Here is a 13012-nt window from a genome sequence, read left to right as displayed (position 1 = left end):
ATCCCTTGCAAAATATTGTCGTATCTTGCCTGGCAACCGCTTTTTTTTTTGGACAGGGTGGGGGTGGGGGGTCTAATTTGGAACGTCATCTAAATGATTAAATTGCTTTGCAATAAAATAAACGGATGGACCGTAGCTGTATTTCCCATGCTATGAAATGAAATTGAATGAAAATTGTTTTGTGAATGATGGTATGTTAAAACTATAGATCTAACAACGTAGCCCTAATCAATGTTTATTTATTTCTTGATTTAAGTTAGGAGAGGGTGACGGTTGTCCAAAGTTGAGCAGAACAGTAGGACGTTAAACTCCATTTCATTTCATTTCATTTAGTTAAAATTGTCCCTAAAATAGGTTTGTGAAACGCCACTGTTTTGAGTTAAGATAAAAATTTAACTTAGAATATTATTACTGGATTTTATTTAAAATGATTAAAATAGTTTTGCGGAACTCATCAATCTTGACTTAGGATGAAATTTTAGTTTTAAGACGATTTTAAGGAGATTTAAGTTTTTGTGAAACAGGGCCCAGATCTCATCACCAAAAGTCGTACTGATAGACTATTTCTTACTCGTCTATATATTAGTAATTTGTCAAGCCTAATTGAATAAAATAACTATGACCTGTTTGGGCACTTTGAGGTTATTAAGATAAAGATCATTGAAATTAACAAAACTATGTTACATTAGAGATTTACCAGTCCAATTAAGCAATATGGAGTTATTTCCCTTACTTTTCTGAGGTCACTTCCAACGGGTATGTCTATTATTAGGAAAAGGTTATTCCTAACCAGAGTATATTTTATTGGCACGCTCTGTATAATAAACAAGCACAATGGGCACTCGCTAGCTTCGATGGACTATGGAGTTAGGAATAGGATTAGACTATCAATACTTCAACGAGGTAATCGTTATTCATAAATACATTATTAACTATGTAATCTTTAATCGTATACACCGTGATTATCAATAACCCCACCTTAGATGCTTATAAACTAATTCGAAAATTAGTTCGCTTTTAAAACCTGGGGCCTGTTTCACCAAATTTTAACTAAGATAAAACCAAATTTTAGTAATTTGATTGGATTATATTAGATTGATTTTAGTGCTTGGCCAATCAAGATTGAAGTATCTACTAAAATTTGGATTTTATCTTTAGTTACAATTTCGTGAAACAGGCCCCAGGTTCATACGAGTTAGCAGAGGCAAAGACTGTGTACTCTTTCTAGAACAGCTGGTTAGTATTTTGGGGGTTGTACTGTTGTATTTAGGTATCTTACGTTTACGTATCATCATAAGGTCCATTAAAGTACATAGTTATAAGAGTTGAGATCCCTTTGATTTTAGTTCTCAACTTACATCCTTCAGCGAAAAATAACGACTTAGTACACTTGTTCTGATATCAACAACCGATAGTTCTGATGATATCCTTTAACATTCCACGTAATATAAAAAAAAAACAAGATTCTTGGAAAACATCAAATTACATGTATGTCACAATCTACAAAAATAGACGTTTTAGCGCTTTAGAGCGAAGGTGACATTTATAAGCAAAGGATGAAAGAACATTCATAAACCGATTTTTCTAAATCCTTTTCTAAGTCAATTTTACTGAAACTAATGAAGAATGAATGAAGGGTGCTCTTATTGACATAAAGTAGCAAATGCAATTATAAAGAATCACGACTTTTATGAAAGCCCTTTCTCTAATGTTAGCATGATCTGTCAACATTATCTGTTACATATAAATGTCAATTACTGTCATCTATTTTTCTCATAAACACCACCTATTTGAATGTAGCATTATTTAGGTTACTGGGTATTCCTGTAGTATAACAATTAAAGAGTCGGTTGTGTATTCACCTGGAATATGAAAAGTAGGCCTTTTTGACCATGATAAATGGTATAGTCCGCATCTCTCCCTCGACGAACTTTTTCAAACCTCCACGTTATTCATTAAGCCAAGGAAAGAAGCCAATCGAATGTCAAAGTTGCAAGTTTACCAAGTCAAGAAAATGTTATAAAATGAATTTGTCTGAGCCGGCATGCTTCTTCCTTGGAAATTGTGTATGGGTTGCGTCAACAATTGAAAGATTGCTACGACGATTCGTGGGGTCACGGTGGCTAAGTTAGCCTGGAGGTCGGGTGTTTGATCCCTGCATTGGCCTAGAAAGTTCATCCAGATTTTCCGGCGTGGTTCCCCCTTGTCAGTGATACAAGGACAACTGTCTAGTCGTTCGGATGGAACGAAAAACCGAGGTCCCCTGTACACATTGGCGTGCACGTAAAAGATCTCTTGACAGTTGGAATTCGATATAAGAGTAGACCGTAGTGCCGCTGTCCGGGCAAAATTTCCCTCGTAGCACACTGTATGGTGTATGTCCGTCTTCAGTAGCCCAATCGGAGCAGAACAGTAGGACGTTAAACCCCATTTCATTTCATTCCATTTCACGACGATTCGTGGTACTTAGTACGCGCGTACTTGTATTTTTCACGTATTACACCGACCCGGCCAATTGTATCATAGAAATAACATGAGATACATGATCAGTACTTAAAGATGCATTATTTAAACATTAGACAACGAGCTGGCCTTTCTTGCTATAATAGTTTAAACATAGATAGTGGAAATTAAAAATAATGAAAATTTCATTGAAATTACATTATTACTTTATTCTGAGCAAAGTTATGAGTGACTGAAGATGTAGCATAAACTTTTTATTATCGTAAAATCTCGGCCTTCCGATGATCTATAGAGTTGATTATAGGCTTGTCATGTGAATAAATGCCTAAATAATAGTTTATATATGACTTAAAGCAAACACAGAGACCTGCAATCGGTAGTCTGAGCTCTTAGTCTTACATAATGCATCTTTAATGTGGGTGGTCCACCTATTTCTTTATCAAAATAATAGACAGATATCATAAAGATGGCGGCTATTAAATTTTAAAAAAGTCTTCCTAGAGACCCCAATTAAAACGTCAAACTAAATATTGTGTTCATGGCTACACACACACAATAAACAAATCTGGTAAAAACATTTTGAGTATGGGAACGCCATATTATTGATAGATATGGTAGTGTTAGAAACAGATGAACCATTTTAGGGCACACTGGTCGATTTTACATAGAGCCTTGGGCTCTGGTATTAAACTCCCTGACACACAATGACACTGTTATATTAAATCTGAACACCTTTGTAACAAAATAGGTTTATTTATCAAACAAAAAACAAACTACAAGGAAAATATAAAATGAATAAATAATTATGTTTTTTTATGTACATTTTATATACATTATTAATATACAAGTAACACAAGGATTCTGTCAATGGACGGATACATTAAGTCCAAAATGTCTGATTTTTTTCTATTAGACTTGATGAACAGAGAGAAAGCTTAAGGTATTTGAAACAAGCGCATGGTGTTGGCGTATACATTATAACGAGCATCAGTGACGAACGAATACGCTATTATAACGAGCATATGGTGACGTGTAGACTATCATATGGCGATGTACACACTAATATAATGAGCATATGCTGACGTATAGACCAATATAACAGGATATGGTGACGTATATATTATTATAACGAATCACGTAGAAGCACGCGAATACGTAGAAATTATGAAATTATAAATAGTCATTCTGAAAATGAAGTCTCAGTTTAACCTTCAGAAACCCGTATAATTTCAACAAACCTTTCGTAACACGCACAAACTTTAATTGTGAGAAGAACGAAAATGATAATGTACAATATTGCACAAGGGGGTCATTAATTGTTTGCGATTCTCATCTGGAATATGTCAGACGTAACATTTCCGGTTGGTGGCGTCATTTGTTAGATCGCACAGCAGGTGTCAGTGCCATATTGAAATGACTTTATAGCGTAACTATGGATACATTCTAGCGTTATATTCTGCAGCAACCAATCCAGGAAGGAGGTTTTAGGGTGGAGGTGGGGGATAGGGCGGGGATTTCCGTCGATTACCAAAGGCCCTTTAATTTGCGTCATCACCGTATTTCTGTTGACCAGTACAACAGGTTCGGTTGGTGGCGTCATTTGTTAGATCGCACATTAGGTGTCAGTGCCATCTTGAAATGAATTTATAGCGTAACTATGGATATACTCTAGCGGTGTGTGTGTGTGGGGGTGGTGGATAATTTGTGAATCTAGTAATAACATAACAATTTTAAACTGGTACGCAAGCGTCCAATTTGGGATAGCCAAGTCAAAGTTGTGCGCGGTATCCACTAACAACACAATGTTATTTTAGCTACACTTGTCAGTTATCAATTTAAACTTTGGCCATCAAAAGTGTAAATAATAATACACTAAACGTTGAGCATAAAGATACTGCAGATGAATTTAAGTAAGACTCCGTATTACATTTATTTGTGGTACAGCATGCCGACGTTTCCTCTAAAAGACCTCCAGATATCTTCTCCCATGTACACGATGTTCTCGCATCACAATTAGCTTCTATTTGTGTAAAATTACCATTCGTAACCTGTCGAATCTGAAAAATTATTAAAATTATGAATTACAAAATTACCATAACAATAAATAATTACTCGTAAGACCTGTCATTAAGTAACGTGGTGTGCTGTTTACATTTGCTCTTCGTCGTGCTACCAAGGGTTATGTTACATGCACATCAAGGTGTGCACGGAAACTCCATTTTTCGTACCATTCGAAAGACTAGATGCCGATAATTGTCCAGACCTCCTTCTTTCATTACCAACAATGGGACTCTACATTGGAAATGCCAAGGAACTATATCGGGAACAACTGGATCCAATCCTGGACCCCCTGCTTCGTGCTCTAGCTTCCTACCCACTAAACTACCGTGGCCACCGGTTGTTTTTGACATGAAGCAAAATTTTGACGCTGTGGTTATTATCAAAATGGACGTGGGATATCAATATATTTAAAATTCATAATAATTTAATAATTTGTCCCTTACCAAACACGAACCAGTAGAGATACACGTAGATGAGTTTCTTGAAATTATGAAGTCTTGTAAACAACCACTTGAAATACATGTTACGTTATGGCATACCAGCTGAAGATAAAAAAAAATCATTACGTCGGGAACACCATCTATTTTGAAAGCAGTATACAGTTTGGATCGTGTAAACATTATAAATTTCTTTCTAATTCTGTTAGACAATAAGTATATGTATCGTTCCTTTGAACGCTTGTCTTTGTTGAGTGAGGGTAAATGGCATACATTGAAATGTTACCAAAAGAAACCGCTAAACAATAATATTAGAAGAGCAGGTTATATAAATTATATGAATAAAAACAATTAAATTCCTGGCGAAGATTTGTCAGGGTCAATTTCACACTTTGATATCGCACAAAAAAAACCACTAAAGAGGTGTAACAGTTTATTTTTTTTTTAAAACTTTACTAGAGCAGGATATATAGATTATGATAATACATAAAATTGAATTCCTATCGCAGACTTGTCCATTTGATAAAAATAATAAATACAATTGAAACAAAGTAGTCGATAACTAACCTGTTGTGGAGGTGTTGAGGTAGTTGTTGTATTGTACATAGCTGTAGTTGTCGTTACCGATGACGCTATTGTTGAACTTGAAACCATACTTGTAGTAACCGACGACGTCATTGTTGAACTTGGAATTATGCTTGCAGTAACAGATGAAGCCGTTGTTGAACTTGGATATACACTTGTAGTAACAGATAGCGTCGTTGTTGAACTCGAAACCATACTTGTAGTAACTGATGACGCTGTCGTTGAACTAGGAACTATACTTGCAGTAACTGATGACGCCGTTGTAGAACTAGGAACTATACTTGCAGTAACTGAAGACGCCGTTGTTGAACTTTGAACCATACTTGCAGTAACTGATGACGCCGTTGTAGAACTAGGAACTATACTTGCAGTAACCGATGACGCCATTGTTGAACTTGTAACTATACTTGCAGTTGTGGAACTTGGAACTGTACTTGCACTAACTGATGACGCCGTTGTTGAACTTTGAACCATACTTGCAGTAACCGATGACGCCATTGTTGAACTTGGAACCATACTTGTAGTAACAGATGACCCCATTGTTGAACTTGGAACTATACTTGCAGTAGCCGATGACGCCATTGTAGAACTTTGAACCATACTTGAAGTAACAGATGACGCCATTGTTGAACTTGGAACCATACTTGCAGTAACAGATGACGCCATTGTTGAACTTAGAACTATACTTGCAGTAGCCGATGACGCCGTTGTAGAACTAGGAACTATACTTGCAGTAACCGATGACGCCACTGTTGAACTTGGAACTATACTTGCAGTAACCGATGACGCCGTTGTTGAACTTTGAACCATACTTGCAGTAACAGATGACGCCATTGTTGAACTAGGAACTATACTTGCAGTAGCCGATGACGCCGTTGTTGAACTTTGAACCATACTTGCAGTAACAGATGACTCCATTGTTGAACTTGGAACCATACTTGCAGTAACAGATGACGCCATTGTTGAACTTTGAACCATACTTGCAGTAACCGATGACGCCGTTGTAGAACTAGGAACTATGCTTGCAGTAACCGATGGCGCCACTGTTGAACTTGGAACCATACTTGCAGTAACAGATGACGCCATTGTTGAACTTGGAACCATACTTGCAGTAACCGATGACGCCGTTGTGGAACTAGAAACTATACTTGCAGTAACAGATGACGCCATTGTTGAACTTGGAACCATACTTGCAGTAACAGATGACGCCATTGTTGAACTTGGAACTATACTTGCAGAACTTTGAACCATACTTGAAGTAACAGATGACGCCATTGTTGAACTTGGAACCATACTTGCAGTAACAGATGACGCCATTGTTGAACTTGGAACTATACTTACAGTAGCCGATGACGCCGTTGTAGAACTAGGAACTATACTTGCAGTAACCGATGACGCCACTGTTGAACTTGGATCCATACTTGCAGTAACCGATGACGCCGTTGTTGAACTTTGAACCATACTTGAAGTAACAGATAACGCCATTGTTGAACTAGGAACTATACTTGCAGTAGCCGATGACGCCGTTGTTGAACTTTGAACCATACTTGCAGTAACCGATGACGCCATTGTTGAACTTGGAACCATACTTGTAGTAACAGATGACCCCATTGTTGAACTTGGAACTATACTTGCAGTAGCCGATGACACCATTGTAGAACTTTGAACCATACTTGAAGTAACAGATGACGCCATTGTTGAACTTGGAACCATACTTGCAGTAACAGATGACGCCATTGTTGAACTTGGAACTATACTTGCAGTAGCCGATGACGCCGTTGTAGAACTAGGAACTATATTTGCAGTAACCGATGACGCCACTGTTGAACTTGGAACTATACTTGCAGTAACCGATGACGCCGTTGTTGAACTTTGAACCATACTTGCAGTAACAGATGACGCCATTGATGAACTAGGAACTATACTTGCAGTAGCCGATGACGCCGTTGTTGAACTTTGAACCATACTTGCAGTAACAGATGACGCCATTGTTGAACTTGGAACCATACTTGCAGTAACAGATGACGCCATTGTTGAACTTTGAACCATACTTGCAGTAACCGATGACGCCGTTGTAGAACTAGGAACTATGCTTGCAGTAACCGATGACGCCACTGTTGAACTAGGAACCATACTTGCAGTAACAGATGACGCTATTGTTGAACTTGGAACCATACTTGCAGTAACCGATGACGCCGTTGTAGAACTAGGAACTATACTTGCAGTAACAGATGACGCCATTGTTGAACTTGGAACCATACTTGCAGTAACAGATGACGCCATTGTTGAACTTTGAACCATACTTGCAGTAACCGATGACGCCGTTGTAGAACTAGGAACAATGCTTGCAGTAACCGATGACGCCACTGTTGAACTTGGAACCATACTTGCAGTAACAGATGACGCGATTGTTGAACTTGGAACTATACTTGCAGAACTTTGAACCATACTTGAAGTAACAGATGACGCCATTGTTGAACTTGGAACCATACTTGCAGTAACAGATGACGCCATTGTTGAACTTTGAACCATACTTGCAGTAACAGATGACGCAATTGTTGAACTTGGAACTATACTTGCAGTAGCCGATGACGCCGTTGTAGAACTTTGAACCATACTTGAAGTAACAGATGACGCCATTGTTGAACTTGGAACCATACTTGCAGTAACAGATGACGCCATTGTTGAAGTTGGAACTATACTTGCAGTAGCCGATGACGCCGTTGTAGAACTAGGAACTATACTTGCAGTAACAGATGACGCCATTGTTGAACTTGGAACTATACTTGCAGTAGCCGATGACGGCGTTGTAGAACTTGGAACTATACTTGCAGTAGCCGATGACGCTGTTGTAGAACTAGGAACTATACTTGCAGTAACAGATGACGCGATTGTTGAACTTGGAACCACACTTGCAGTAACAGATGACGCCATTGTTGAACTTTGAACCATACTTGCAGTAACCGATGACTCCGTTGTAGAACTAGGAACAATGCTTGCAGTAACCGATGACGCCACTGTTGAACTTGGAACCATACTTGCAGTAACAGATGACGCCATTGTTGAACTTGGAACCATACTTGCAGTAACAGATGACGCCATTGTTGAACTTGGGACCATACTTGCAGTAACCGATGACGCCGTTGTAGAACTAGGAACTATACTTGCAGTAACCGATGACGCCACTGTTGAACTTGGAACCATACTTGCAGTAGCCGATGACGCCGTTGTAGAACTAGGAACTATACTTGCAGTAACCGATGACGCCACTGTTGAACTTTGAACCATACTTGCTGTAACAGATGACGCCATTGTTGAACTTGGATCCATACTTGCAGTAACAGATGACGCCATTGTTGAACTTGGAACCATACTTGCTGTAACAGATGACGCCATTGTTGAACTTGGAACCATACTTGCAGTAACAGATGACGCAATTGTTGAACTTGGAACCATACTTGCAGTAACAGATGACGCAATTGTTGAACTTGGAACTATACTTGCAGTAGCCGATGACGCCGTTGTAGAACTTTGAACCATACTTGAAGTAACAGATGACGCCATTGTTGAACTTGGAACCATACTTGCAGTAACAGATGACGCCATTGTTGAACTTGGAACTATACTTGCAGTAGCCGATGACGCCGTTGTAGAACTAGGAACTATACTTGCATTAACCGATGACGCCACTGTTGAACTTGGAACTATACTTGCAGTAACCGATGACGCCGTTGTTGAACTTTGAACCATACTTGCAGTAACAGATGTCGCCATTGTTGAACTTGGAACCATACTTGCAGTAACAGATGTCGCCATTGTTGAACTTGGAACCATACTTGCAGTAACAGATGACGCCGTTGTTGAACTTTGAACCATACTTGCGGTAACAGATGACGCCATTGTAGAACTTTGAACCATACTTGCAGTAACAGATGACGCCATTGTTGAACTCGTAACGGTAACCGATGATGCCACTGTTGAACTTGGAACTACACTTGCAGTAACCGATGACGCCACTGTTGAACTTGGAACTATACTTGCAGTGACCGATGACGCCGTTGTGGAACTTGGAACCATACTTGCAGTAGCTGATGACGCCGTTGTGGAACTTGGAACCATACTTGCAGTAACAGATGACGCCATTGTTGAACTTGGAACTATACTTGCAGTAGCCGATGACGCCGTTGTGGAACTTGGAACCATACTTGCAGTAACAGATGACGCCATTGTTGAACTTGGAACTATACTTGCAGCAGCCGATGACGCCGTTGTAGAACTAGGAACTATACTTGCAGTAACTGAAGACGCCGTTGTTGAACTTGGAACTATACTTGCAGTAGCCGATGACGCCGTTGTTGAACTTGGAACTATACTTGCAGTAACCGATGACGCCGTTGTGGAACTTGGAACTGTACTTGCACTAACTGATGACGCCGTTGTGGAACTTGGAACCATACTTGCAGTAACAGATGACGCCATTGTTGAACTTGGAACTATACTTGCAGTAGCCGATGACGCCGTTGTGGAACTTGGAACCATACTTGCAGTAACAGATGACGCCATTGTTGAACTTGGAACTATACTTGCAGCAGCCGATGACGCCGTTGTAGAACTAGGAACTATACTTGCAGTAACTGAAGACGCCGTTGTTGAACTTGGAACTATACTTGCAGTAGCCGATGACGCCGTTGTTGAACTTGGAACTATACTTGCAGTAACCGATGACGCCGTTGTGGAACTTGGAACTGTACTTGCACTAACTGATGACGCCGTTGTGGAACTTGGAACCATACTTGCAGTAACAGATGACGTCATTGTTGAACTTGGAACTATACTTGCAGTAGCCGATGACGCCGTTGTTGAACTTGGAACTATACTTGCAGTAGCCGATGACGCCGTTGTGGAACTTGGAACTGTACTTGCACTAACTGATGACACTGTTGTGGAACTTGGAACCATACTTGCAGTAACAGATGACGCCATTGTTGAACTTGGAACTATACTTGCAGTAGCCGATGACGTCGTTGTAGAACTAGGAACTATACTTGCAGTAACCGATGACGCCACTGTTGAACTTGGAACTGTACTTGCACTAACTGATGACGCCGTTGTTGAACTTTGAACCATACTTGCAGTAACTGAAGACGCCGTTGTTGAACTTTGAACCATACTTGCTGTAACCGAGGACGCCGTTGTAGAACTAGGAACTATATTTGCAGTAACCGATGACGCCACTGTTGAACTTGGAACTATACTTGTTGAACTTGAAACCATGCTTGTAGTAACCGATGATACCGTTGTTGAACTTGAAAATATACTTGCAGTAACAGATGACGCCGTTGTTGAACTTGAAGCCACACTTTCACTAACATATGAAGCTATTGTTGAACTTGGAACGGTACTTGTTGTGATTGTTGAACTTGTGGCATTGGTACCTACAAACATAAAGTTCATACTTTTTCAAGCTGGAAAATTCTCCTCTATGATATAAAAAAAAATTCACAAGTCCTAAATTAGACTAGACCTGTTATTGGCTGTTTGAGATATTGACTAAACGCACCATAATTAAAGGAGCTAAAACTTTAACGTAATATTTTCCATAATATTTGAAATTAAAAACACGAATTAGAATTCAATATTGGTCCATTCCAATATATATTGTTGTTGTTATCTTGCCGTGAAAATATGGAACCCTAATATGCAATATTTAAGACAGAATGAACATTTTATAATCAGTACATAAATCGTGTATTCTATGGTTTCGTAGGCCATTTGTACTGAAAACGAAAATAACATATCCTACAAGACAATGCGGAAGTAATTAGTAATAACTGTTTCGTAAATGACAAAATAATAATACTAAAAACGCTTAGAATGGACTAAGCTGGCACAAACGACTGTCGTTCAAATTGGACCGGTGGTTCGCCGAACATAATTGATTAGACATTACAATCATTTATTTTTAAATTGAATATAAATCTCTATACATTACATTAATATGTACTTCATCTATTTAGGATCCCAAGGAATAGAGCCATGCCCCTTTAAGTTATATAAAAAAATTTAACCGAGGGACAAAATATTCTTTAACTAGCAAAGGTCAATGGAATAATAGATGATAAAAAAAGACTTACCATTTATAGTCAATGACATAAAAAATAAAACCACTAACACCCGCATAATTACTGCTTCATCCATTTTAACTGAAAATAACATAATGTAGTAGTGTTTAGAATTCAACCAAACCTATGAGCATCCATATGACTTCTATGCTCATTGGGGCGATCGCAAAGGTTTGAGGGAAGCCTATGTCCGAAGCATGTTAGTTGGGTTATTGAATAGACTATCAACAGTTAGTTAACACAAATAACTACCCAGCATGTATCGCTAATTTTAAATAATCACGAAAAGGCCGAAACAGGTGATTCCTAGTGGACAATGTTACATAATCCGTTCTTGTTTGTGAGAAAAGTGCAATCAGTAATCTGTCTAATCGTTAAACCTAATACATTGATAACAATAGTCTTATTATCGATATGAGATCAATCTGTTCAGCGTGTAACTATAGTTGCCAGATCGGCGAAATTAACATGGATTATAATATAATACAGATAATTGTAATTAGCTTTCTTCATCAGATCGATCATAAAGGGAATGGGTTGGGGAGGGTAACCCCGGAGAATGTGCGAAACAAGATATTTTTTTCGGTGCAGTTTTAAGTAAACACAATTTGCCGAAGGTCTCAAGATGCATTTATTTCATATGGCAATTTGTTTTAAGAAGAATGATTTTAAGTAAGATTAATTATTCATTTTCAAAACTATTTTCGATTATAGACATACATATTTCTCATTAAAATAAACCCCAGAAACCACATGATTACGTAAAATAAGTTAAATAAAATAAAAATATAGCACGAACAATTAGTGTAATATTGCTTAGGTGCGTGGGGACTGGGTGGTCGAGTGGTCTATTTCCTACGGGTCTTCCGGTTTCCTCCCGGTGCTAACGACGCCTACGCCCATGCGAATTGTTGAAATAAAATTTACCATATGCTATTTCCGAAATGGCAGAGTTTTGTCGTACACACGTTACTCTCTCTCTCTCTCTCCCCTCTCTCTCTCTCTCTCTCTCTCTTTCACACGAGCGCTCTCTGGCATGCACAGATAACATCCAAGTTTCTAGTACAAATCATTTCTTGTAAACATTATTAAACGAACACAACGAAATATAGTTTTCTAGTAATAGAACTAAACTGAACGTCCCTCTGATTAAGGAATATGTAATCTCGATGCTGTAGAATATAACCACATCTTATTTTAAAACAGACTTACCAATACTGAGAAGTATAGATCTGGGTACTTTCCAAGGATATGGTCATTCAAACTTGAACACTAAAGTGATATTTGTTGCGTTCCGATTACCCTCTAGTTAAACCCATACCAAGTTTGGTTGACAACGCCATT

The 13012-nt window shown here is 38.6% G+C and overlaps 1 protein-coding gene across 1 annotated transcript; it reads right to left on the bottom strand.

Annotated features, from left to right (window-relative positions):
* Positions 1 to 5405: 5405 nt before the first annotated feature.
* On the bottom strand, positions 5406 to 10715 carry LOC130010898 (uncharacterized). Its single transcript, XM_056099072.1, has 3 exons — positions 10340 to 10715; positions 9752 to 9970; positions 5406 to 5416 (listed from the first exon to the last, which is right to left on the bottom strand). Exons 1-3 carry the CDS (start codon positions 10713 to 10715, stop codon positions 5406 to 5408), a joined length of 606 nt encoding a protein of 201 aa, XP_055955047.1.
* Positions 10716 to 13012: the final 2297 nt, after the last annotated feature.

The sequence above is a fragment of the Patella vulgata genome, chromosome 2 (assembly GCF_932274485.2).
Source record: "Patella vulgata chromosome 2, xgPatVulg1.2, whole genome shotgun sequence".
NCBI classification, from domain to species: Eukaryota; Metazoa; Mollusca; class Gastropoda; family Patellidae; genus Patella; species Patella vulgata.
The sequence above is the reverse complement of the archived record's forward strand: the minus strand, read 5'-3'. Positions and strand labels throughout refer to the sequence as shown.